This window comes from Malaclemys terrapin, chromosome 7, assembly GCF_027887155.1.
Source record: "Malaclemys terrapin pileata isolate rMalTer1 chromosome 7, rMalTer1.hap1, whole genome shotgun sequence".
Classification (NCBI taxonomy): Eukaryota; Metazoa; Chordata; order Testudines; family Emydidae; genus Malaclemys; species Malaclemys terrapin.
This window is the reverse complement of record NC_071511.1, coordinates 33,362,404-33,388,700: the sequence shown is the minus strand read 5'-3', so window position 1 is coordinate 33,388,700 and position 26,297 is coordinate 33,362,404. Positions and strand designations below refer to the sequence as shown.

The 26,297-nt window shown below is 59.9% G+C and overlaps 1 protein-coding gene across 3 annotated transcripts in view; it reads left to right on the top strand.

The window, feature by feature from the left end:
* SPTBN2 (spectrin beta, non-erythrocytic 2) overlaps positions 1 to 26,297 on the top strand; it is a 56,492-nt gene that overhangs the window by 28,009 nt on the left and 2,186 nt on the right. For all 3 annotated transcript variants that reach the window (XM_054033567.1, XM_054033569.1, XM_054033568.1), the window contains 33 exons: positions 1,019 to 1,170; positions 3,142 to 3,315; positions 3,764 to 3,855; positions 4,045 to 4,125; positions 4,320 to 4,435; positions 5,019 to 5,131; positions 6,072 to 6,259; positions 7,452 to 7,569; positions 7,947 to 8,105; positions 8,359 to 8,661; positions 9,222 to 9,375; positions 10,785 to 11,655; positions 12,278 to 12,415; positions 13,110 to 13,866; positions 14,284 to 14,486; positions 14,925 to 15,015; positions 15,106 to 15,252; positions 15,951 to 16,214; positions 16,653 to 16,877; positions 17,983 to 18,072; positions 18,430 to 18,690; positions 19,214 to 19,344; positions 19,909 to 20,113; positions 20,573 to 20,947; positions 21,280 to 21,524; positions 21,912 to 22,050; positions 22,395 to 22,479; positions 22,735 to 22,931; positions 23,720 to 23,868; positions 24,290 to 24,365; positions 24,690 to 24,928; positions 25,213 to 25,386; positions 25,575 to 25,617. In XM_054033567.1, coding sequence (XP_053889542.1) covers positions 1,019 to 1,170; positions 3,142 to 3,315; positions 3,764 to 3,855; positions 4,045 to 4,125; positions 4,320 to 4,435; positions 5,019 to 5,131; positions 6,072 to 6,259; positions 7,452 to 7,569; positions 7,947 to 8,105; positions 8,359 to 8,661; positions 9,222 to 9,375; positions 10,785 to 11,655; positions 12,278 to 12,415; positions 13,110 to 13,866; positions 14,284 to 14,486; positions 14,925 to 15,015; positions 15,106 to 15,252; positions 15,951 to 16,214; positions 16,653 to 16,877; positions 17,983 to 18,072; positions 18,430 to 18,690; positions 19,214 to 19,344; positions 19,909 to 20,113; positions 20,573 to 20,947; positions 21,280 to 21,524; positions 21,912 to 22,050; positions 22,395 to 22,479; positions 22,735 to 22,931; positions 23,720 to 23,868; positions 24,290 to 24,365; positions 24,690 to 24,928; positions 25,213 to 25,386; positions 25,575 to 25,617 — 6,755 coding nt within the window. The remainder of the gene's footprint in view (positions 1 to 1,018; positions 1,171 to 3,141; positions 3,316 to 3,763; positions 3,856 to 4,044; positions 4,126 to 4,319; positions 4,436 to 5,018; positions 5,132 to 6,071; positions 6,260 to 7,451; positions 7,570 to 7,946; positions 8,106 to 8,358; positions 8,662 to 9,221; positions 9,376 to 10,784; positions 11,656 to 12,277; positions 12,416 to 13,109; positions 13,867 to 14,283; positions 14,487 to 14,924; positions 15,016 to 15,105; positions 15,253 to 15,950; positions 16,215 to 16,652; positions 16,878 to 17,982; positions 18,073 to 18,429; positions 18,691 to 19,213; positions 19,345 to 19,908; positions 20,114 to 20,572; positions 20,948 to 21,279; positions 21,525 to 21,911; positions 22,051 to 22,394; positions 22,480 to 22,734; positions 22,932 to 23,719; positions 23,869 to 24,289; positions 24,366 to 24,689; positions 24,929 to 25,212; positions 25,387 to 25,574; positions 25,618 to 26,297) is intronic.

The following is a 26,297-nucleotide window of genomic DNA, read 5'->3' as shown; positions in this document are numbered from 1 at the left end:
CGTCAGGGCTGGAAGAACAGATAGTATTGTGCCATCCCCGGGCTCCTGCCAGGACGACCCACCCAGCCGGGCCTGTGGATAAACAGGAGCCTTGGGAATAAGCATGCGGTTAGGGAGCGGAGTTACTCACAGGGCGGGGGAACCCCCAGGGTCTGTCAGCTGAGGAGGGGCTCAGGGCGCTTCTCCCAGACGCCTCTCATGGCACCTGGGGCTGGGAAGCTGTCAGCTACACCCTGCACTGTGCTGCAGGGAGCGGTCTGGGGCTCAGCAGGAGGCGCTCTCCCCTGGCAGACAGTACTGACCCCATGCCCCTGTGCCGCCTGCCCCTTAGAATCAGACCTACTCATCCCCTGCTGGTATCTCCCTCCCTAGCCCCAATGTTATTACAGGGGAGGAAGAAGGCATGTGTTGTGGTGGTGCTTGTTATTGTAGGGTCTTCTGTGAGCATATTGCTGGGCAAACTGGTTTGTTATTGTATTGTATCTTGGGAGAACTGGGGCTGTACAGACCTGTTTGTTATTGTAGGGTCCCTTGAGGGTGCTGGGGCTGCACAGGCTGTTTATTTATTGTAGGGTCTCTTTGGGTCATGGGGGCTGGGCAGATCAGTTTGTTATTATAGTATCTTTGGAGAAATGGGGATGTTCAGGCTAGTTTGTTATTGTAGGGTCTCTTGGGGCACTAGAGCTGAGTAGGGTGGATTGTTATTGTAGGGTCTCCCAGGAACTTGGGACTGCAGGTGCTGTTTTATTACTGTAGGGTAGAGCTGACTGGTGTGAGCTGGGTGGGGAAGGAGGCAGTGGGGCCTGGGATCCAGTACTGAATTGTGGGGGGAGTGGAAGCATTGAATGTTAGGGGGCTGGGCTGGGATTGGATCCAGAATTGTAGGCATTGGTTGGGTCAATCCTGGTTTGGGGAGCCCCCCACTCCGGTAGTGGCATGTTCTGTGGAGAGGAGGGTTGGGGATAGACGCCAGGGTGCCTGTTTCTGAGGGGCCCACCAGTGGCTGCTTCTCTTGCAGATGAGCGCGAGGCCGTGCAGAAGAAAACCTTCACCAAATGGGTGAACTCTCACCTGGCACGTGTGACCTGCCGCATCGCAGACCTGTACAATGACCTGCGCGATGGGCGCATGCTTATCCGCCTACTGGAGGTGCTGTCGGGTGAGCAGCTGGTGAGTGTGGGGCTGGGGGACAGGGCACCCTGGGAGCAGTGCCATGGAATATTTGGGCTCCGTCATCTCTGCTTGAGGCTTCTTATACCAGTGGGGTTAGGGCCCGATTTGGATCTTAATTACCTCAGGGAGAATCTGGAGTCACCTCACTAGGCCCCACTCCCCTTCCAGAGCAAGGACTGAACCCAGGAGTCCTGACCCCCGGCCTGCCTGCTCTGACCCACTACCCTCATCTGCAAGAGAACTGGCCATCGGAGGGTCACCTCAGAAACGGGCAGCCATGGTGCCTATCCCCAATCCTGCTCCCCCACAGAACATGCCACTACAGGGGGGGCTCCCCAAGCCAGGATTGACCCAACTGACGCCTACAATTCTGAAGCCAGGAGTCCTGGCTCCCAGCCTCCTCCATCCCCACTCTAGCCCACTGGACCCCACTTCTCTCCCAGAGCTGGTGTAGAACTCAGGAGTTTTGACTCCTAGCCCGCCTCTGCTAACCACTAAGCCCTGCTCCCTCTCTAGTTGTCCCCACTTATGCGCAAACTTGATCCCAATAGCACCCGCAGCTCCCTGTGTCTGGCTCACTAGTCCATGCTGTGTCTCCCGCTGTCAGGCTGGGCTTCTCCTGTGACTCATGCCCTGGCTGCCCTCTGAGCTCAGCACCTGCTCCCAGCATGCAGTGCAGCTCCTTGCCTACATGCCAGGTGCTGGGCTGGGTGGGGCAGTCTGGCTGCATGCCCAGCCCTGCTCTGGTGGTTTTTCTGGTTCTCGGGCAGGTCAGGTGCTGGAGCCACCTGGCTGTGTCTGTCTGAGCTGCCCCTGGCCCGCCATCCTGTCTTCAAGGGGCCAATCACTCCCTGCGGCCCTGCCCTTGCTGCCACAGGTGCTGCAGTCCAGGTCTGCTCTGCTTTGGAGCCCTGGCTTCCTGGCACCAGGGAGATGGCTCCCGCAGCACCCAGCCCCAGGGGAGGGCGAGGGCAGCCAGAATCATGGGGAGGGCAGGCATGGAAATTCCATGCTGAAGGGTGGACTCCAGTATGTCCCAGGGTGTAGGGCACTGGGCTGGGAGCCAGGACTCCTGGTTTCCTTTGACAGCTCTGGGAGGGGAGTGGGGTGTAGTGTCTAGAACAGTGGGCTGGGAGCCAGGATTCCTAGCTTCTATTCCTGTCTCTGGGAAGGGCAGTGTCTAGGGACTCCAACCAAGATCACCACCCCATTGTGCTGGGAGCTGCCCAGACAGAGTGAGACATGGTCTGGGCCCTGAAGAACTCAATCTGAATAGAGGTGGGAGGAAAAACAGAGGCACCGAGAGGGGAAGTGACTTGCCCAACATCAGAGGCAGAGTGGGAAATAGAACCCAGGAATCCTGGCTCCCAGTGCAGCGTGTTAAGTGGTGGTCAGTGCCCCATGCTGTGCTCAGTTATTCCAGCTCCCCCCAGTGTCAGGCTCCGGTGCCAACCCCTGCGGCAACTTCAGCTTCTCCCCTGTGTTGGGGACCAAGAGCAGACTCTTCCCAGGACTGGGGTGAGCTGCCTCGTCAGTCTCAGAGCTGTAAGGGCCTTGGGCCAAGACTCCAGCATGCTCCGGCCAGTGCAGGTGACCCGTTAAATCGGCTTCCCAGCTAGAGCTAGCTGGTGCACCCAGCCCAGCACCTGGATCGTTGCCTGCTGCGAGCAGCGTGGATGCTGAACCGACAGTGAGGAATGCAGGTCAGGGAAGGGGGTCCTGGTAGAGGGGGAGTCAGGCAGTGTGGGGTAAGCAGACCGGTAGGGGATTGAGGTGGGATCCTGGGAACAGGGAAGCAGGCAGCATGGGGAGTGCAGGCTGGACGGTGGTTGGTGCAGGATCCCAGTAGTGGAAGAGGATGGTATGTGGAGCGCAATCGGGGCGGGGGAGGGAATACTGAGGAGGGGTGTTGGCAGCAGGGGAGGTGGGCAGCATGGGGATCCCCTTCCTTATGCTCTCACCTTCCAGCCCAAGCCCACCAAAGGGCGAATGCGGATCCACTGTCTGGAGAACGTAGACAAGGCCCTGCAGTTCCTCAAGGAGCAGAAGGTACATCTGGAGAACATGGGCTCCCATGACATCGTCGATGGCAACCACCGCCTCACACTGGGCCTTATCTGGACCATCATCCTCCGCTTCCAGGTACCTGGAGGAGCTCAGTCTCCGCCCTGGCTGGGACCCCTCTGTGGGGCCCCCTGCCACCCCTTTCCCCACTCTGGACCTGAATCCTTCTATCCCTCTGTAGTCTCAGAGTCCCCCACCCTCTCCCCCTCATGGAGAGCCAACCCTGGTGAGAATTGGTGACAACAGAACAATTGTCCCTGCTGGCGTAGCGGAGTGGTCATACCCCTAATGGCTGCAGGCCACTGCCCTATGGCTGCCTGTGTTATGCCAGTACTCGAGTGGCTGCTTGGGGGACACTTGGATCCCTGGTTCAAATTGCCCAGGGGAAAGAGCCCCCTCCCCCCCCCAATCCAATCATGTGATGTTAGAAAGAATGAGCCAGGGAGCATGGAGCCTTCTCTCCATGGCCCGGGAGGCCTGGTGCTGGTGGGACTAACCTGGAGCTGCCTATGTATCTACCCCCCAGATCCAGGATATCAGTGTAGAGACTGAGGATAACAAGGAGAAGAAATCGGCCAAGGATGCCTTGCTGCTCTGGTGCCAGATGAAGACGGCAGGGTAAGGGGTAAAGAGTAGCTATCCGGGGATAGAATATCAGGTCTTTCCTGTCTAGGGGGCGTTGGTTCTGATGCAGCCCCATGGTGAGGGGACTGACTGGCTTGGGGGTGTCGGGAATGGGACATGGGGTCTTTCCCCTGTAGGGGGCTCCAGCTCCACCCCCCTCACCACTCTGTCTGTATGTTACAGGTACCAGAACGTCAACGTTCACAATTTCACCACCAGCTGGAGGGATGGACTGGCCTTCAATGCGATCGTCCACAAGCACAGGTCAGTATGGACCACGTCTGGGTGCAAAGAGGATACCAGGATCTCAGGGACCCGTGGCGTGCTGCCACTGTCCTCTAGCATTGGCTTAGGGTGGGGCATTAGGATGGGGTTGATGGGGATCAGTGAGACATGGGGAAGTGTCGGTGGAGCCCCCAGGCTGTCAATCACAGTATGCCCTTTGGCACCCCCTGCAGGCCGGACCTTATAGATATTGACACGCTGAAGAAATGCAATGCCCACTACAACCTGCAGAATGCGTTTAACGTAGCGGAGAAGGAACTGGGGCTGACCAAGCTTTTGGATCCTGAAGGTGGGTGTCAAGCTGTGCGGGCCTAGAGAATGAGGGCTGGGGTGAGCTGGGGTCTCAGTCCAACTGATCCATTCTTGGTATGGGGGAAAATGCCCTTCTCATATGCGTTCATCCAGGTTGGAGGTTGGGGCCTGAACCCCATCCCTAAATATGTGGAGGGAGAAGTTTGTGATTGGGTAATGCTGCTGTGGAAACACTGTTAGAAGAGGAACAGGCAGGCATGGCAGCCACCCACTGAATAGGAAATCCAGGTTCCTCTCCCATCCTGCCCCCGTGCTGCTGAAAGCAGAGGGGTCTTTTCCCATGGTACAGTGCATTTTGGGAAAATCCAGACCACTCTCCCATCTTGCACTCATATACACGAAGGGGGAGGTTCATGGCTGGATGTAGGGGCTCCATGACATCACTGGGTTAATCCCCACCCTCTGAACAGAAATTATCCATGATTCCCATTTACCCCCACACCAGGGCATATGGGTGTTAGTTGCCAGGAAGTGCCTGGTGCTGATGTGCCCTCCCTCCCAGTGAGGAGGCAACGGGAGATGGGGCTCTCTCCCTGACACGCATGGCTCTCTCCCCCCAGATGTCAACGTGGACCAGCCGGATGAGAAGTCTATCATCACATACGTGGCCACCTACTACCACTACTTCTCCAAAATGAAAGCATTGGCTGTGGAGGGAAAGCGCATTGGAAAGGTACCAAGGGCAGAAACAGAGTGCAGTGGGTGCTGTCACTGCATGGAGTGTGCTAGGTGGGTGGATTGGGAGGGTGAGTGGATTGGGTTGGATGGATTAGAATCAGTGGGGTTCTCAAACTTTTGTACTCAAACTATTTTTATATTTAATTGTATTATAAATGCTGAAGGTGAAGCGGGGTTTGGGGGTGGAGGCTGACAACTTGTGACCCCCACATAATAACCTCACGACCCCTGAGGGGTCATGACCCCCAGTTTGAGAACCCTTGCATTAGATGAATGGATTGGGAGGATGAGTTGATGGGATAAATGGATGGATGGAGTGGGAGGAAGCGTTGATGGGGTGGATGGATGGAGTGGGAGAAAGGGTTGATGGGGTGGATGGATGGAGTGGGAGAAAGCGTTGATGGGGAGGATGGATGGATGGAGTGGGAGGAAGTGTTGATGGGGTGGATGGATGGAGTGGGAGGAAGCGTTGATGGGGTGGATGGATGGATGGAGTGGGAGAAAAGGTTGATGGGGTGGATGGATGTATGGAGTGGGAGAAATGGTTGATGGGATGGGGGGAGTGGGAAAAAGGGTTGATGGGGTGGATGGATGGATGGATGGAGTGGGAGAAAGGGTTGATGGGGAGGATAGATGGATGGATGGATGGAGTGGGAAAAAGAGTTGATGGGGTGGATGGATGGAGTAGGAGAAAGGGTTGAAGGGAAGGATGGATGGATGGAGTGGGAGAAAGGGTTGTGTTACTGAATGTTAAATTCTGAGTCCCTGGTGAGCATTGGCTCTTATGGAGCCCAAGGATGGGCTACTGGGGCCTCTTGCATACTTGAGGCTCCCATCCATCTTGTAGGAGGCTGTCAGCCAGCAGGCTTGACCCATGCTGGCCTAGTGGTGAGTGACTCCTGCCCTCCTTTCCCCTCCCCTCCCCTCCCATCCAGGTGCTGGACTACGCCATTGAGGCTGACAAGCTGATCGAGAAGTACGAGACACTGGCTTCTGACCTGCTGCAGTGGATCGAGCAGACCATCCTGACACTGAACGACCGCAAGCTGGCCAACTCCCTGAGCGGGGTGCAGAACCAGCTGCAGGCTTTCAACACCTACCGCACTGTTGAGAAACCCCCAAAGTGAGTCCCTTACCCACCTCTGAGTCGGCCCTGGGCCACAACTTGGCAGCCCTGGCACAGCTAACGGCACAGGGAACCCCCAGGACTGCATTAAGCATCTGGCCTGGTGCACTCTGAGAGATCTGTGTCGCTCTGCTATCCTGCCCCACCTCTGGCATGAGCAGAGGATTGTGGGTGTTTTTCCCAGGGCACAGTGCACTCTGGGATGCCTTGCTACAGACAGACTGGTTAAGCTGGTTACTCAGCTGCCACCTACACAGCATGGGAAGAGTGCTCACATCATGTCCAGCTACCCACTCCGGCACCACCCTTACAGGTGTGCGCCATGCTGTGTGTGACCAGGGAGCCTACCCCATTCCAGCTTGTGGGAGAGGGGCCTTGAATGAGCCGATCACTTCCCAATCTTGGTGTGTTCCAGTGCCCTGGCACTGCCCGTTCGCTGGTTCACGGGGGTGGGGAATGGCACCTGGGGCCTTGCCCCTCTAGGGGGCGTTGACTCCACTCCAACCCCAGGGTGGAGGGACTGACTCAGGTTCCCTCCCAGTCCGCATGGGGACTTAAAGCATGTGAGGGTCTCCAGCCTGTCTGGGGAGTTAGAGCAGAAGAATGGGGCTGGGGACGGTAGCAGTGTGTGGGGTTCTCCATCAGAGTACGTAAAAGGTTGAAACGAGGAGGGAGGTAACGTCTGAGGACAGGACAAGAAGCAGTGGGCTTAAATTGCAGCAAGAGCGGCTTAGCTTGTACATTAGGAAAAAAATTCCTGTTGAGGTAGTTAAGCACTGAAACAAATTGCCTAGGGAGGTTGTGGAATCTCCATCATTGGAGGCCTTTAAGAGCAGGTTAGACAAACACCTGTCAGGGATGGTCTCGTTATTACTTAGTCCTGCTTGGCGTGCGGGGGACTGGACTAGATGACCTAGTGAGGTCCCTGATTGGGGAGCCTCTGGTATAACATGAGCACCCCCTGGTGGCAGATTGAAGAGAACCACAGGGAGGGAAGTGATGTGGATGTGTGTTCTGGGTTCAGGTCCTGCTGCTCCTGCTCCTGCCCCCTGCGCTCTGACGGCTCCTGCTCCCCTGCCCAGGTTCTGTGACCAGCCCGCCTGGCCCAGCTCCCAGGCTCTGAGACACTCCCACCCCCACCCCACCCCTGGCGCTCTGTTTGATTCTTTACCATATCCCTACCCCTCAGGTTCACAGAGAAGGGGAATCTGGAGGTGCTGCTTTTCACCATCCAGAGCAAGATGCGCGCCAACAACCAGAAGGTGTATATACCGCGCGAGGGCAAGCTGATCTCCGACATCAACAAGGTGAGACAGCAGGGGGCAGGGCAGGGGCTCAGTAGGGCATGCTTTTCCCTTACAGCCAGTGCTAGTCCCCCTCCTCCAACTCAGTGCTGGAGGGCTTTGCTTCTGGAGGTGTCATCTTTTGGATGTGATAGAAAACATCTCAGCACCAGGCGAGGATCCCTGAACAAACAGTCCCCGCGTTCCATCCCAGAGGCAGCTGTGTCTTAGCGCCAGCTGAGGGATCCCTGTACAAACAGCCCCCATGTCCCATCTCAGAGGTGGCTGCATCTCAGTGTCAGGAGAGGGATCCCTAGGAGATGGTCATTGGTTTTGTCATTAATTATTGGCCTGTGTTAGATGTCAACTCTCTGCTGTAATTAAACCCCTCTCCCCTGCAGGCCTGGGAGCGGCTGGAGAAGGCGGAGCATGAGCGGGAGCTGGCACTGCGCAACGAGCTGATCCGCCAGGAAAAGCTGGAGCAGCTGGCGGCTCGATTTGACCGCAAGGCAGCCATGCGGGAGACGTGGCTGAGCGAGAACCAGCGCCTGGTGTCCCAGGTGAGTCCCAAACCCCCAAGCAATGTGATTAGAACCCAGGACTCCTGACTTCCAGCCCCCACCCAACAGACTATACCCCACTACCCTCCAGAGCTGGGGATAGAACCAGGAGTCCTGGTCCCAGCCCAGTACTCTCTCCAGTAGACCACACTACGTTTCCAGGCGGCTGGCTCCGTGGCCTGTGGGTGGGAGGAGCTCTGCAGTGACCCCTCGGTCAGCCCTGCCCCAGCATGATGCCTGCCCTCCCACACAGGATAACTTTGGCGTGGACATCTCGGCGGTGGAGGCGGCGGTGCGGAAGCATGAGGCCATTGAGACAGACATCGTGGCCTACAGTGAGCGGGTGCAGGCCGTGAATGCTGTGGCCACCGAGCTGGAGGCGGAGCGCTACCATGACATCAAGCGCGTGCTGGCCCGCAAGAACAATGTGGTGCGGCTGTGGGACTACCTGCGGGAGCTGGTGGCCTCACGCCGTGAGCGCCTGCTCCTCAACCTGGACCTGCAGAAGATGTTCCAGGACCTGGCTTACCTCATGGACTGGATGGAGGAGATGAAGGTATGGGGGGGCATTGGGGCTGGGAGCAGCCTGCCCAGCCTGGGCCGCCACCATCTGCCACCACCAGGGGGCCCAGATGTCTGGGGTAGGTGTTCCAGGTGTTGCTCTCTGCCAGCCCCACCCCCAGGAGCTCCAGCAGGGGGAGGCGGAGTGGCCGTCTGATCTTCTTCTTGGAAAGGATAAGGGGATAAAGCTGGGAGCACTGCCAGCTCAGACACCCCAGAGGGGCTGGGGTGCATGGGGGTCAGTGGGGCAGATGGCTTTGAATGCCTGCAATGGAGGGGAGGAAGCAGGGGATAGGGGTGCCGTGGAGCAGAGGGGAGTTCAGAAGCCCTGGGTGCTGTATCCTGTGCTGCAGGGGGCAGGGAGCTGGGACTGTGTCCACATGCCCCAGTGCAGCCTGCTGCTGTGTCTGTCCCCTTGGCTGGGGCGGAGTGGGGTGGTGCCTGGCTCCGTCTGTAGGCGTGCCCCTCCCCTGGCAGGGCCAAGGTATGGGCAGGGCTGGTGGGTGGAGTTGTGGGGGCTCCCCATGCAGTCAGCAGCCGCCCATCCCTCCGCAGGGCCGCCTGCAGTCCCAGGACTTTGGGAAGCACCTGCACGGCGTGGAAGACCTGCTGCAGATCCATGCGCTGGTGGAGGCCGACATCGCCGTGCAGGCCGAGCGCATCAAGGCTGTTGGCACTGCTGCACAGAGGTTTGCCACCCCTGGAGAAGGTAACTGCTCCACTCACACCACAGCCGGCCCTCACCCTCCATGTTCAGCTTCGCTGCATCCCAGGCCCCTACCTCATCCCCGCCCTTCCATGTCCCAGCCCATTCTATGCTTGCTCCTCCATGTGCCAGTCTTTGCCATGCCCCAGCCCCCACATCCCAGCCCTCAAGAGAACAGCTCAGAGCCCAGCAGGGCTCTGGCAGAGGGTCCACAGCTGAGTTTGGGGTTGCCGCATCTGCCCGTATCTGAAGCCACCCTGCCAGCTTCTCACCCCTCTGCTTCTCTGTGGTGGTTCCCTGCCTGGTGTGAGCCCTGCTCTGTGCCTAGCCCTGACTCTATAGCCTGAGCAAAAGGGCCTTCCCTCCCCTATTACTCCCTGTGGGCCCCCTATGTGTCTCCTCTGCTTCATGGGCACCAGTGCCAGTGACCCTAGGCCCCTTTTGCCCCCAGGACCCAAGGGTCAGGAGCCCCATGGCTCTTCCTGTGGGGTAGATGGCAGGGGAGAGGGGGGAGAAGCAGGGATCCCATGTTGTTGCCTGATGTATTGATTATGTGGCTGATTTTATTTCCCCCAGTTAGCACTCTGCAATCTGGTAGGTTGTTGTCCCAAGATCAGGCCCAGTATCTCCAGAATTATTATTGGATTGGAAGCCCCATGGCAGTAGCAGCAAGGCTCGCACTCAGGGATGACCTTTGGTAATTGTAGGAGTTTTATTACCACAATGATCAGTCCAATAAATACAATTATCCAAACAAGTAAAGTGAGATAATACAATGCTGTAAGTATGACCCACCCCAGTACCCGGATGTACTCACCCTATCCTTGGGGAGAGCTCAGAAAGTTGAGACAGATCCTAGTGTGACTCTGGCGTGCCAAAGGAGAACTCCAGTGGCTCTCCTAAGACCAGATGTTTTATAGGCCTTTGGTGCATATGTATAAATAGCTCCGCCCTCTTTTACTATCTTGACTTCCTCACCCTCGTAATGTTGGGGTGTCCCATAAGTTACTATATTAATTAGTTCAAACTTAGTAGCATACACGTCAATTAAATTACTATAGTTACCTATGGTTATACATCTACTGATGTTTCCCTCCAAAAATACCCTAAACTGGTGCAAACTGCCTTCTTGCAGGTACCTGTCAGCAGTTTTCAACACTTGTGATTATTACAAAACAAGTAAAACAAAATCTTATGCCATCTTGTGACTTAAGGTCCCCGTTGATTTACATACTTATGCTAACCTATTAAGCAACTACTCCTATGCAGGCTGTTAGGCCTTGTAGCTATGGTAACAGCTTAAGTTATTCTTATAGGTCTATGCCGCTAAGTCTCTTGCGTTTCTGCATTGCTTTTCTTATCCTTTACCTTAAAATCAACCTGTGGGCTACAACATCCACATCCCCCCACAGGATACAAGCCGTGTGACCCCCAGCTGGTGCAGGAGAGGGTGGACATGCTAGAGCTGTGCTACCAGGAGCTGGTTGAGCTGGCAGGCAAGCGCCGGGCCAAGCTGGAGGAGTCACGGCGCCTGTGGAAGTTCTTCTGGGACATGGGTGAGGAGGAGGCCTGGATCCGGGAGCAGGAGCAGATCCTGTCGTCGGATGATTTTGGCAAGGACCTGACGAGTGTGCTGCGCCTCATCAGCAAGCACAATGCCTTCCGTGATGAGATGAGCGGCCGCTATGGACCCCTGCAGCACACCACGGCCCAGGGCCACAGCCTGGTGCATGAGGGGCACTTTGGGGCACGCGAGGTGGCTGAGCGCATCCGGGAGATTGAGGAGCAGTGGCAACACCTAGAGGCGCTGGCAGGCGAGCGGGAGCGGCGCCTGCATGAGGCCTCCAGCCTCTACCAATTCCAGGCCGATGCTGACGACATGGAGGCCTGGCTCATGGATGCCCTGCGGCTGGTGTCCAGCCCGGAGGTGGGCCATGACGAGTACTCTACCCAGAGCCTGGTCAAGAAGCACAAGGATGTGGAAGAAGAGATCCAGAACCACCGGCCCGCCATCGCTGCGCTACATGAGCAGGCCCAGAGCCTGCCGCCTGCCTTTGCCCATGCACCTGAGGTGGCCGGGCGCCTGCCTGCTGTGGAGCAGCGCTACCAGGAGCTGGCCACCCTGGCTGAGCGCCGCAAGCAGGATCTGCAGGACGCCCTCAACCTCTACAAGATGTTCAGCGAGGCTGATGCCTGTGGGCTGTGGATTGGTGAGAAGGAGCAGTGGCTGCATGCCATGGAGATCCCTGAGAAGCTGGAGGACCTGGAGGTGGTGCAGCAGAGGTGAGTGGGGGCTGACCAGACCTGCATGTACCACCTGGCCCAGCCTCGTCAGGCCCACACCCCGCTGCCCCTTGCAGCCAGCGAGTAACTGTGGCCCTAGCCCCCTTCCCTGTCTCCCAGCTCTCTGTGTGGTAGGACATCCCAGAATGCATTGCTCCCCCCTTTGTGCTGCTCTGTCTGTCCCTACTTAGGCACCATGAGAGAGCAGCCTGGATTTTCCCAGCATGCACTGGGGCACATCTGCTCAAGCAGCCCCTTGTAGCCAGTCAGTAGCCTGGCTGGCTCTAGCCATGTGTGCCCTTGGCAGCGGCCTTGCTTGCCCTGCGGCCTCTCTCTGGAACCAGGGTGTTGGTGGGGACGTAGCCCCTAATGGGGTCAGTGGAACTGGCATAGCCGATCCCCCTTCCCTCCCCTTGGGCATGTGGTGGGGCATCCTAGAATGCATTGATCCCCCATGATGCTCTGGCTGCTATAACCATGCTGAGGCCCTATGGGAAAGCAGCCTAGATTTTCCCAGCAGGCACTAGGGAAGATGTGTGATCAGCAGCAGCTGGTGCTGTGCTGGGGGGAACATGAGGGGTTGAGTGCATTGTCGTCTGAGCCTGTATCTCCTGGTCTGCAGGTTTGAGACACTGGAGCCCGAGATGAATAACCTGGCTTTGCGCATCGCGGCCATCAACCAGATCGCTGGGCAGCTGCTGAGCACTGACCACCGCAACAAGGAGAGCATCCAGGCCACGCAGGAGCAGCTCAACACCAGGTCTGAGCGGGAGGGCAGGTGGCTCAGCACCGGAGGGAGATGGGGAGGACAGGCGGCTCAGTGCGGGGGAGATATGGGGAGGGCTGGCGGCTCAGTGCGGGGGAGATATGGGGAGGGCAGGCGGCTCGGCGCCACGGGGAGACGGGGAGGGCAGGCGGCTCGGTGCTGGGGGGAGACGGGGAGGGCAGGCGGCTCGGCGCCGCAGAGAGATGGGGAGGGCAGGCGGCTCGGCGCCAGGGGAGATGGGTGGGGGGCTGGAAGCTCAGTGCCACGGGGCGATGGGGAGGGCAGGCGGCTCGGCGCAGCGGGAAGATGGGGAGTGCAGGCGGCTCGACACCGGGGGGAGATGGGGAGGACAGGCAGCTCAGTGCGGGGGGGAGATGGGGAGGACAGGCGGCTCGGCGCCACGGGGAGATGGGGAGGGCAGGCGGCTCGGCGCTGGGGAGGTGGGGGTGAGTGGGGAGATCACGCTGCTTGGTGCTGGGGGTGGGGGCAAGCAGCTCAGCGTCGGAGGGTGTGTGTGGAGTTCTGACTGACCCATGGGGATGAGAAGGACTCTTGGGGGATCTGCATCCAGCAGCAGGCATTGGGGCTCTGGGGAGGGCTGCCTTTGGCAGCGCCAACATGGGCTCGGCAGCTCCGGGGTGGTCAGTGGGGACAGGCCCCGCACCTACCTCCCTGTCCCCTTCTCTAGGTGGGAGCGGTTCCGCGCTCTGGCCGACCAGAAGAAGGCTGCGCTGACCTCGGCCCTGAACATCCAGAACTACTACTTGGAGTGCAATGAGACCAAGTCTTGGATGAGGGAGAAGACCAAGGTGATCGAGTCGACGCAGGAGCTGGGCAATGACCTGGCGGGTGTCATGGCACTGCAGAGGAAGCTGGCGGGCATGGAGCGGGACCTGGAGGCCATCCAGGGCAAGGTGTTGGACCTGCAGGGGGAGGCGGCTGCGCTGGCAGCCGAGCACCCAGGCCAGGCGACGCCCATCCTAGACCAGCTTGCGGACATCAAGGCCGTGTGGGCCGAGCTGCGTGAGACCATGCGGCGGCGTGAGGAGTCGCTGGGGGAGGCCAGCAAGCTGCAGGGCTTCCTGCGCGACCTGGATGACTTCCAGGCTTGGCTGTCACGGACACAGACGGCTGTGGCCTCTGAGGATGTGCCGGCCACCCTGGCCGAGGCCGAGCAGCTGCTGAGCCAGCATGAGAGCATCCGTAATGAGATTGAGCACTACAAGGACGACTACCAGAGCATGCGGGCCATGGGTCAGGAGGTGACCCAGGGCCAGACCGATGCGCAGTACATGTTCCTGCAGCAACGCCTACAGGCCCTGGACACTGGCTGGAAGGAGCTGGGCCAGATGTGGGAGAACAGGCACCACCTACTGTCCCAGGCCTATAGCTTCCAGCTCTTCCTGCGGGACACCAAGCAGGTGGAGGGTGTGCTCAGCAACCAGGTGAGGCTGGGGTGACCGGCATGCCTAGGGGGAGGCTGGTTCCTGTCCTGGAGCTAGGACAGGCCCATGCAGCCCAGTATGCCACCCCCATCTCTGGCCCGGATCAGACCCATGGGCCCATCCAGTCCAGTATTCCCCCCAACATCTGATCAGTCTCCTGGACTTATCCAGCTTGGTCTTCCCCTCCATCCCCCCATTCCAGTTGTCCCAGACCTCCACCCAAATCCCCATCACTGTATTAGTCCCCCAGGACCCCCAATCACCCCATCCCCACTCACCCCTAGCAGTCTCAGTACCTCTCCATCCCACTGGCCCCTAGTTTTCTCCCTTGGGATCTCCATTTCACACAGGGCAGGGGCCTGGGACATGGGCCAAACCGTGCCCAGTGCCATGCCTGTGTGCGGCTCGCCCCTACAGGAGTACGTGCTGTCCCACACTGAGATGCCCAGCACCCTGCAAGGGGCAGAGGCTTCCATTAAGAAGCATGAAGATTTCATGACCACCATGGAGGCCAATGGGGAGAAGATCAAAGGGCTGGTGGATGCCGGGCGGAAGCTGATTGTGGGGGACAGCGTCCATGCAGACAAAGTCCAGGAGAAGGTTGACTCCATCGATGGCAGGTGAGAACCCAGCCCCCCAGGGCTTCTGGGAACCCTGTTGTGTCATTGTTGTCTGGGTTCTATCCCTGCCCTAGGAAGGGATGGGGGGTGGGTCTAGTGGGTTAGAGCAGGGAGTCTGGGTTCTATCCCCAGCTCTGTGATTTAGGACAGCTCTCCTTCCCCCTGGAGTTAAAAAGGGAGGACGATACTGAGATTAACGATTGTGATGAGCTAGGAGCTCCTCCCTTGGCCAGAGCCAGGCAAACCTGCCCCAGGAGGTCAGAACAGCCTGTAGGACAGATCTCAGTTTGCCCTGTTCAGAGAGTACAAGTTGCTAGTGCCTGAGGCAGCGGGGAGTCCTCATGAACCAAGGCAGTGCTGGCACTATGACATACAGAGCACAGGCCCCATCTCACCCTGCAGGTGAGTGTCCCATGAGCCTCTGCTTTCCCACCCCAGGCACAAGCGGAATCGGGATGCCGCCAATGAGCTGCTGCGGCGGCTGCGGGATAACCGGGAGTTGCAGCACTTCCTGCAGGACTGCCAGGAGGTGAGTGGGGCTGGGGACCGGGGGATGCGGGGGAGGGGCAAGGGGCCATGGGTCTGGGGATCCTCACTCTGTCCTCTGCCTTCCCACCAGCTCACCCTATGGATCAATGAGAAGATGCTGACAGCCCAGGACATGTCGTATGACGAGGCCCGCAACCTGCACACCAAGTGGCAGAAGCACCAGGCCTTCACGGCTGAGCTGGCTTCCAACAAGGACTGGCTGGACAAGATCGAGAAGGTGGGGGAGGCTGGAGTAAGGGAAACTGTGGACCACCCCATTGCTACACCCAAACACCATGGCCCTGTCCCCTTGCCATGGACTCACCACCGGGGCACTGCACCAGCATCCGAGATTTGCCCCTTCACAGTGGACTTGCCACAGCATCATGAACCCGACTCCATGGCCACTCCCCAGTGCTATGGACCTGCTCCGTGGCTCTGCCCCCTCTCCATGGACTCATTACCACAGCCTCGCCCTAAGACCATGGTCCTGCCTCTACAGTCCCACCCCTTGCCATGGATCCTCTCACTCATGGACCCTCCCCCTTCTGGTCCCAGAGATGCTGGGGTGTCAGCAGGGCCCCCAGGACTTGTCCCACCAGTTGGGTTGTCTGTGCATGACTGAGCGGGGGAGCTGGGCCTACTGGACTCTGCTCCTCCTGTCTCACACTGAGCCCCCTGCTGGGATAGGGCTGGCCAGGATCCTGGAGCAGTGGGGCTAGGTGTTAATGCCCCCCTGAGATGAATGGGGCAGGTCCCCCCTCTCAGGATCCCTGCAGACTCCATGTGACTGTGGTCACATGACTCCAGGAGGCAGGGCACAGGGCTGTAGCAACTTGGCCTTCATCTGGGCTTGGCCATGCCTGCTGGGGCCCAAAGACCCTACAGCACACGCAGGGCCCTGTCCCCCTAACCAGTGCTCTGGGTCCCCGACAGGAGGGGCAGCAGTTAATGGTGGAGAAGCCGGAGCTGGAGCCAGTGGTGAAGGAGAAGCTGGGCAGCCTCCACCGTCTATGGGATGAGCTAGAGTCCACCACCAAGACCAAGGCCCAGTGCCTCTTTGACGCCAACCGGGCCGAGCTCTTCACCCAGAGCTGCTCCGCCCTGGAGGCCTGGCTGGCCGGGCTGCAGGCCCAGCTCCAGTCTGATGACTACGGCAAGGACCTGACCAACGTCAACATCCTGCTGAAGAAGCAACAGGTCTGGGGTGGTGGGTGCAATAGAGGGGAGGGCAGCCTAGATTCTTGGGGTGAGGGATGATGGACTCCAAGATGACCCAAAATTCCAGGTCCCAAAGGCCCGTGAGATATGGCAGACCCTGGCCATCCGACCCTCTCAATCCCAGAACCCATTCTCCTATTTCCAAGGCCTTGGGTATCCCCCAGCAGAGGGAGCCCGCTCCATCGGCCACTGCCCTGGAAAACCCTAGACTGGCCCTGTCCCTGATACCACCCCCTCCATGCACCATGGCTCAGAGGTGGGACTGATTGCCTGCAGGATCCCCAAGCACCATGGGGAAGCAGAGGGGGACCTGTGGCTGCATCACACCAGTGGGGAGAAAGGCCAGACTCCCTGCTCCCATTGGGGTGGGGCTCTCTGCTGGAGTCCCCCAGGCTGTAACACTCCTCTGCCCCTCAGATGCTGGAGAACCAAATGGACGTGCGGGAGAAGGAGGTGGAGGCCATCCAGTCGCAGGCGCTGGCCCTGAGCCAGGAGGACGCCAATACGGCCGAGGTGGAAGGCAAGTTCCGGGCAGTGGAGGAGAAGTTCCTGGACCTACGGGGCCCGCTGGAGGAGCGCTGCCACAAGCTGCTGGCCTCCAAGGAGGAGCACCAGTTCAACCGTGACCTGGAGGACGAGATCGTGAGTCCCAGGCAGTTGCAGGCAGTGCTGCCATGGGGGAGAGGACGGGAATGAGATCCAGCCCTAGAGGCTGCTGCCTTTTACTCCATGGGTCTCAGCCTAGAATTACAGGAGTGCAGAGCCCCATTGCTGCACCCAGCACTCCCCCGTGCCAGGGAGCAAGGTAGGGGGCATCTAGGCTGGGTTTCTTCTGCAGGCCACTGTGCCCCCTGGACAGTATTGGAGCTTAATGATGGGTCCCTATCAGGGACTAGCACTAAGCCCTGGGTCTCTAATGGGGCAGATCCGAGTCTCAGTTATGGAGCCACACTGCCTTTCAGAATGAATGTGCTAGATCTTTGGGCTTGGCCGTGCTGCCGCGCTCTGCACTCCCCTCCAGAACCAGAGACAGAGCCCATGCCCCTCCCAGGGTTCAGGAGAAAACCCAGGAGTCCTGACTCCCAGCCTGACTGTTCCAGCCCACTACACCTCATGCCCCTCCCAGAGCCAGGGAGAGAACCCAGGAGTCCTGCCTCCCAGTGTTCTAGTGCTGTTGAACAAATAGAGCTCTCACTGGCTAAGTGTGAGTCTCCATCCCCCTCCAGTGGCCAGTCCCTTCTACACCTGCCGGTGATGCCCTTTAGCTTCAGCAGTGGGGCTCTGTGCAGCATATGTCGGGGTCCCACCCTGGCTGGTGACAAGTGGATGGGGTGGGGGGTCAGGCTGGGTCCACGGGATGGACTTTTGCGTGGGAGGGAAATTTTTTTTAAACTGGGAAATTCCATTAATCCCCCACCCCGATATTCAGACTGCAATGTTGAGGGGGAGGGGCTGCCAGGTTTGAGGTTGCCCATGCATGGATCCCCTTGCAGCCCCTGTCCCATGCAACATCCCCCTCTCTGTGTGCTCCCCGTGCAGCCCCCATGCATCCCCCTATCCTGCACACACCCCATGCATCCCCCACCCTGTGCAGACCCCCATGTGCACCCCCGTGAAGTCCCCATGCATCTCCCACCCTGCACAGTTCTCCCTGCATCCCCTACTGTGTGCCCACTGTGAACCCCCCATGCAGTCCCCCCATGTGCCCTTCATGTGCCCCTGACCCTGCTCCACGTTGTGCTTTCAGCTGTGGGTGAGGGAGCGGATGCCCATGGCCATCTCCACCGACCATGGCAAGGACCTGCCCACCGTCCAGCTGCTGATAAAGAAGAACCAGGTGTGGTGCCAGGCTGGGGAGGGACTGGGGGGCTGGAGTCTGCTCACCCCACTCAGTGCTAGAGGTGCTCCCTACCTCATGCGGGCTTGACAAGGCAGGAGTAGGGGGTTGGGGGAATATGAAAGGAGGAGGGGGGTGGGGGAGAGTTGGCACGGGAGGGGGCGTGAATTGGGGGAGGGTCAGAAGAGTGGTGAGGCCTGGGAGTGGACGTGCCATGACCCCCCCTTCCTCTCTGCTCCCAGACTCTACTGAAAGAGCACTCTGAAGGCTGGGGAGGGTCAGGAGCGGGAGGGCTCAGCATAGGGGAGAGGGTGATGGCCACATTCTGACCCCCCTTGCCCATGATCCCTGCCCCAGACCCTGCAGAAGGAGATCCAGGGCCATGAGCCGCGCGTGGAGGAGCTGCTGGGGCGGCGGGCAGGGCTGGCGCGCTGCGGGCCCGTGGAGCGGGTGGAAGAGCTGCGGGAGGCCTGGCGGGAGCTGAGGCACCAAGCGGAGCTGCGGCACCAGCGCCTGGAGCAGGCACACGCTGCCCAGCAGTTCTACTTCGATGTGGCTGAAGCCGAGGCCTGGATGGGCGAGCAGGAGCTGCACATGATGTCCCAGGAGAAGGCCAAGGTCTGGGAGAAAGGGAGTGGAGCCCGCCCCCATGGGAACCAAGTGTACCCCTACACCCACTGGGTGCCTCCCCCGCGCAACTGTTGTGCACGATGTCCCAAGAAAAGGCAAAGGTGTGCGGGGGGCACAGAGCCCAGTCTGCCCCACCCCCTCTCTGCCCGTGAGAGCCCCCTTGCTCCCCGATACCCAGGGGAGCCGGGGTGCCTCTCACTTGGTGGGTGCCACCCCCTGGCCACAGAAGCTGCACATGATGTCTCAGGAGAAGGCTGAGGTCTGGGGTCATGAACCCCACCCTGCTCCTGGATGTCTTGCATCCACCCTGACCCACACACACCTGTGAAAGCCAGTGGGCCTGTGAGAGCTGAGTGACCCTCAGCCTGACCACCGTTCTAGGAGCTGGGGACAGCCCTGCCCACCCGCTCCCTTTGCCCCTGCATCCTGGCACCTGCGTCCATCTCCCCCTTTGCCCCTGTGTCATGGCATCCTCCATCCCTCTCTGATGCCTGGTGTCCGGCACCCACAGGACGAGCTGATTGCCCAGGCCATGGTGAAGAAGCACCTGGTAATGGAGCAGGCACTGGATGACTACGCCCAGACCATCCACCAGCTCTCCAACCAGAGCCGCGACATGGTGGCCAGTGAGCACCCAGAAAGGTAAGACCCCCCGCGTGCCCCTTCCCCCCCACAGTGGGCACAGATCCAGGTCCCATGGCCCTGTGCTACTGGGGGGCAGTGAGTCCATAGCTTCCCATGGGTTGCCAGGAGCCCAGTCCAAAGCTCTGTCCCTCCGCCCCGCTGAGCCCAAGTTGTCCCCTCAGCTGGGCCTGAGCCTGGCTGAATGCTGCTTGTGCCTGCATCACAGACCTTGTGGCCCAACGCTCTCTGCCCAGGCACCACTCGCCATGGCTGCGCATGGAGAGAGGGGCACCGTGGCTGTCCAGGGGAGATCAGATCTGGAACCTACAGTCCCTCTTGCTTGGGATAGAGGCGGGGACTCCCTTAGCAACATGGCCCCCTTCCTCCTGTTTGGCATGGCCCACCCCAACCCTGGCACAGCCCTGTCGAGCGTGGCATGGCCCATTCCAGCACAGCCCCTACACCATGGGACCTCCCAGGGCTTTCCCAGCTCTTGGGCCCCTGCTCCCTGGCAGTGCTGCCATTTCCAGTCGGCGAGGGGCAGGCACCGCCCTGTGGCTCAAGTGGCTCTTCCCCCTGCAGTGAGCGGCTCACCCTGCGCCAGGGCCAGGTGGACAAGCTGTACGCCAGCCTGAAGGACCTGGCAGAGGAGCGGCGGGGGAAGCTGCAGGAGCACCAGCGCCTCTGCCAGCTCAAGCGTGACGTGGATGACCTGGAGCAGTGGATCTCGGAGCGCGAGGTGGTGGCTGCCTCCCACGAGCTGGGGCAGGACTACGAGCATGTGACTGTGAGTGCCCGGTGCTGAGCAGGGGGAGCTAGACTGGTCCCTGCTGGGCCATGTCAGTCTGAAGTGGGCTAGACTGGTCCACGCTGAGCTATCCTGCTCTGTACTGGGTGATACTGGTCACTCTGGACTGAGATAGACTGGTCCATGCTGAGCCATCCCAGTCTCCGCTAGGCTGGGCTCCTGTGCAGTCTGGTGCCAGAGCCCGGCTGGCTACCCAGTGTGGCGTTGCCTCTGTGCAGCACTAGCCGAGGTAGCCCTACATGGAGCCCAGCTGGAGCAGCCTCATGTGCGTGGAGCCCATCACCTCCCTCAGTGCCCCTCCCACCCCTCAAGCCCGTCCTTTCTCCTGTCTGCCCTTTCCTGACCCCATCCAAACCCCCTCTCCTACTCCCCCGAGACCTGGGTCCCATCACTGCCCCCAGCAGGCCCGTGGCCTTCCTGACCCTTCTCTTTCCCCAGATGCTGCGGGACAAGTTCCGGGAGTTCTCCCGTGACACCAGTAACATCGGGCAGGAGCGCGTGGACGCCGTGAACCTGCTGGCGGATGAGCTGATCTCGTCAGGGCACTCGGAGAACGCCACCATTGCCGAGTGGAAGGATGGGCTCAACGATGCGTGGGCCGACCTGCTAGAGCTCATTGACACCCGCAGCCAGATGCTGGCAGCTTCCTACGAGCTGCACCGCTTCTACCACGATGCTCGCCAGACACTGGCCCAGGTGCAACACAAGCAGAAGCAGCTGCCCGACGAGGTGGGGCGTGACCTGAATACGGCCGAGGCCATGCAGCGCATGCACTCAGCCTACGAGCATGACATCCAGGCGCTCAGCGCACAGGTACTGCCAGCCGCAGGGGAGAGGGGGATGGTGGCAGGGTCTGCGGCGGCGGGAGGGGAACCATGTGGGATGGGGAGGGGATGTGGGGTAGGATCTGGTGTGGGGAAGGGGAGGGGAGCAGGGAAGGCTGGGGGCAGGATCTGGGGGGTCTGGGGCAGAGGAGGAGAACAAGATGGGACAAGGGGACAGGGCATGGGGTAGGGAAAGGGAGATGGGCAGGATGGAGTGTGGGGCAGTGTCAGGGATTCCTCTCTCTACACACACTTCCCCCATGAATGGGAAGGGCGGCATGGGGTGGGGGCAGGATGCCACTCTGATCCCCGGCTCCCCAGGTGAAACAGGTGCAAGAGGATGCGACGCGGCTGCAGAAGGCCTACGCGGGTGAGAAGGCCGATGACATCCGGCGGCACGAGCAGGCCGTGAGCGAGGCCTGGGCCGAGCTGCTGAGCAGCAGCCAAGGCCGCCGGCAGCTGCTGCTCGACACCGTGGACAAGTTCCGCTTCTTCAAGATGGTGCGAGACCTGATGCTGTGGATGGACGGGGTGCACCTGCAGATTGACGCCCAGGAGAAGCCCAGGTGAGCAGGGCGCCCCCAGAGCATGGACTGGGATAGCCCAGCCCAGATTGGCATGGCCCAGTGTAGGTCAGTATAGCTCAGCATAGCTCACCCAACCTAGCAGAGACTGTGATGGCTCAGTATGGACCAGACTGACCAGTATTGCCCAGTACAGGCCAATATAGCTCAGCATGGCCCAGTCTATCCCAGTTCAGATTGACATGGCCAAGCACAGACCAGTATAGCTCAGGACAGACTGGCCAGGCCTCCACCCCTGCCAGCATGGGCCAGTGGACACAGGTCTGGAGACTGGAGGGCATCGCCTGGGCCCAGCTGGCAAGTAGGGAGTGGGGGTCTGTTTGCCAACTCAGCCATGCTGCAGGGTACCTCCTTTTCCTCCTGCCCCAGGGACGTGTCCTCGGCTGACCTGGTCATCAAGAACCACCAAGGGATCAAGGCTGAGGTGGAGGCCCGGACGGACAGCTTTAATGCCTGCATAGCCATGGGCACCGCCCTGCTGGACAAGGGCCACTACGCTTCTGACAAGGTGAGACCCCCCAGGCGACACCCCCCATGCCCCTGCCACCCCAGCACTGCCCTCTGACACTGCCCCCAGGTGTTGTGTGGACCGGGTGTCTTGGGTCCCCTCTAGTTCATACCCACACCTCTATGCTGGGATCCAGGTCAGGATCCTCTCCAGTGTGTTCCCAAGTCATCCCCCAAAATGCCCCTCTCCTCCGTGGGGTTTACATCCCCCATTGCGATCCATTCCTCACCCCCAATCATTTGACTGGGCCCTAGTTCCTAGCAGTGGAACCATGTGACCAACACAAGTGTGGTGGTTCCTCCAGGGTGGGCCCCCCACTTTCCTGAGCTAGCCCCTCTGCTCAGATTTCAGAGAAGCTGGCCCAGCTGCAAGAGCAGCGCAAGGAGATCGGAGACCGGTGGCAGGAGAAGATGGACTGGCTGCAGATTGGTTAGTGAGAAGAAGGGGCAGGGAAGGGAAGGGACTCTGTGTGTCGGGAGGGCACCAAGGAGGGAAAGGGGCAGCAGCACAGGTATAGGGTTGAATCTGATGTGGTAGAGTGCAGAGGGGAGATCCGTACTCCTGGCTTCTATTCCCAGCACCATGAGGGGAATGGGGTCTAGTAGGTTGCTGGGGGCTGGCAGCTTGGAATTCTGGGCTCCTGTGCCCGGCACTGCCCCACCCATCTGGGCTGTCCCCCTGCAGTTATGGAGGTGCTGATGTTTGGGCGCGACGCCAGCATGGCTGAGGCCTGGCTGTCCAGCCAGGAGCCTATTGTGCGCTCAGCTGAGCTGGGCGGGAACGTGGACGAGGTGGAGAATCTCATCAAGAGGCACGAGGGCTTCCAGAAGTTGGCTGCTGCCTGGGAGGAGCGCTTCCTGGCACTGGAAAAGCTCACCACGGTGAGAGCCCTGCCTGGGGTTGGGGGGCCTTTGGTGTGTGCCCAGGGCGGGGGTGCTGCACCCCCACACGTGGCCTCCTGAGGCCCTTGGCTTTGCCTTGGTGGGACACTGCCCGCCCACACAGCTCCCTGTGCTCTTCCCGAGCCCTGGCCCAGGGTGGGGATGTCTCCATGGGCCTGAGGTAGCGCTGGGTTTGCCACAGAGGCCACCAACTGGAACTAAGGCCTGAGACCCACCCAACTTGGTGAATAGAGTCTCCAATGGGTGTGTTTGTGTTGAGTCTGTATGATGGATCAGAACCAGAACTCTGGATCTGGACTCCTGCCCTGGAGCGGGTCTGATCTGAGTTCTGCCCCTTGGGCCTGTCTCTGCCAAGCCAATAAGAGCCGCAGTCCCAATTCTGGAGCACCTTTCACTCTGAGGAGGTGTCAATCCCAGCTTTGCCCCTCAGGGCCTATCTCGTATAGGTCAGACCCCTGGGCTCTCTTGAGTTGTGGGCAGCTCAGCCACTGCGGTTCATCTCTTGCCAAATGGATCAGAACTGGAACCTCAGTTTGGAATGCTTTGGCACTGGGGGCAGGTTCCCAGCTCTGCCCCTGGGCGCCCACCTTGATATGGATCAGAACCAGACCCAGACCCCTGGTTGGTGCCCTATGGAACTGCCACTCCCCACCCCAAGTCCTGCACTGTGCCATGTGGAGGCATGCCCCTGGCCTGCATGCCCAGCCTGGGGGCCTTGTCAGGAGGGACTGGGCTGTTCCATCTCTGTGTGCCCCTCTCCCCTGCAGCTGGAGGAGAAGGAGCGGCTGCGGCAGGAGGAGGAGGAGAGGAGGAAGAGGCGGCCTCCAACACCACCTGAGCCAGAGCCCGAGGTCACGGTGCAGCCAGTGCTGCTCCCTGACAGCCAGCAGGGGCCAGGACTGAGCAATGCTGATGGGTGAGAGCAGAGCCTGGTGCTCTGGGTTGGCATCGAGGGGAGGACAGCATGGGGGAAGAATGGGAAGGGGTCCTGGCATCAGGGGAGGAGGGCAGCATGGGGAGCACAGGCTGGGGGGAAGTCCCAGTAATGGGGGGTACATCCTGGAGTGGCAGCAAGGTTGGTGGTGGTCCTTAGAATCATAGAACATCAGGGTTGGAAGGGACCTGAGGAGGTCATCTAGTCCAACCCCCTGCTCAAAGCAGGACCAATCCCCAGACAGATTTTTGCTCCAAATCCCTAAATGGCCCCCTTAAGGATTGAACTCACAACCCTGGGTTTAGCAGCCCAATGCTCAAACCACTGAGCTATCTCTTCCCCCTTCTCATGGGTCTCCACCAGCCTCTAATGCTCACTCTTGTCCCATTCCCCCCCCACCCAGGACTTCCACTCTGCAAACCCGTCTCCCAGAGCTGCCTGCTGTGAATGGGATCTACCCTGACTCTGAGTCCCCGCAGGTAATGCAGCTTCCCCAGACGCAGCCCCCAGCCAGGGCTGCCTTGGGACCAGAAGGGCCCACAGACAGCAGCTGGGCTAAGGTGCCCAATTCTGGAACAAGGCGTGTGTGTGAGGGGAGATACCAGCCTCTGCCACCTTCAGCCCCATCCACTCCATGTTACAGCTCGGACTCCTGGGTTCTATCCCCAGCTCTGAGAGGGAAGTGGGGTCTGGAGGGGGTCAGCTGGGCTGGTGGGGCAGAGCCTGGAGAGGTGGACAGCTCCCCCAGGCAGGAGGAATCCAGGAGCTGTGCTCCCTGTCACAGACCTGTTCTGTCCCTCCAGATGCCCGAGATGGAGGAGGTGACAAGCGGAGCCCGGCTGGATACATTGGCCGAGGAGAAGGAGCACAGCCCTGCCCCCTCGCCCAAGGCCCGCACCAAGCTGCCGGCACTCACCCCTGAGCCTGCCCATTCGGCCACGCTGCCGCTCCGATCACCAGACCCCACTGCCCAGGAGCACCTGGAGGGGGCACTGTGCCGCAAGCAGGAGATGGAAGCCCAGGGCAAGAAGGCAGCCAACAGGTGAGAGAAGCTCTGCCCCTTCCTTGACTGGGGGAGCCTGGAGACCACCTGCCAGGGCCTTCAAGGTAGAGCTCTGGGTCTGTGTCATGTTGCCCAGGGCCCTGGATGGTGTCATTGGTGGCTGTGTGCTCCACCTCCCGCCCCTCCCGCCTGCACTGATGGCTCTATCCTACCCCTGGTCCCCTTGCGGTGATGGCTATGTGCTCCCCTGCCAGCTGTGCTGATGGCTCTGAGCTCTTCCCTCTCCCCATGGCTGTTCTGACAGCTCTGTGCTTCCTCCCAAGGTCCTGGCAGAACGTGTACTGTGTCCTGCACAAAGGCAGCCTAGGCTTCTACAAAGATGCCAAGAACGCCAGCCATGGCGTCCCCTACCATGGCGAGGTGCCCATCAGCCTGCAGGGGGCGCAGTGCAACGTGGCACTGGACTACAAGAAACGCAAGCATGTCTTCAAGCTGGGGTAGGAGCGGCCTCTGTGGCAGACACACAGAGTGGGCAGTGGAGGGACTGCAGCCCACGGGTGCAGGGGAGGAGGGAATGCAGTGGAGGGGATCTGGTGGAGGGGATAGGCTGAAGGGAACAGGGCACAAGGCAGGGTTTGGCTCAGCCATAGGGAGGTGACATAATGTGTTTTTTTCCTCTCTGCAGGTTGAGTGACGGCAAAGAGTATTTATTCCAGGCCAAGGACGAGGTGAGTCCCTTACGCACCAGGGCGTTGCTTGCCCTGTCCACATGAGGGCACCCCTAGCCTCTGAGCTCCTCCTAGTGCTCCTAGGTTTATGCGCCTGTGTAACCCACACACCTCCTGGGTGTGGTGCTGGCACCGAGACCACTTAGAGATTAATGAGTCTGCTACAGCCTTAGCTAACGGCCGTATGGCTTTTCGCTCATACAGTGGAGGCTCATGCACTAAGCTCCAGAGGTCCCAGGTTGGATCCCGCCCGCTGAAGACTGGGATCTGTCGGTATTACACGTGCATGCCGCCACCCGCTGGGGGATCAAAGTCTGCCATGCTGTAATGTCTCTCTCTCTAGTGGAGGAGGTCTGGAGGGGGCAGAGAGGGCTAACCCCACAGCCCCTCCTCCATGCACCTGGGGCCAGTAGCCAAACACCTGGGTTACAGATTACAGGACTCTCCCAGTCCTTCAGCCTCGCTCGCCAGTGTTCTGGACCTTCTGCCTTGCCCCATTCCAGCCCTAGAGCCCTCCCCCAGATATCCCTGCCCACTCTGCCCTGCCCCCTACCATCCTGAGTTGCATGCTTCCTGTTTTCCACCCTCTCCCAGTCCCTTTGCCTCATCAGCTCTGAATCCTGGGCCCTACCCCAGAGCTCTGCCCAACTCTGTCCCCTCCCAGACTCCCAGATCCACCC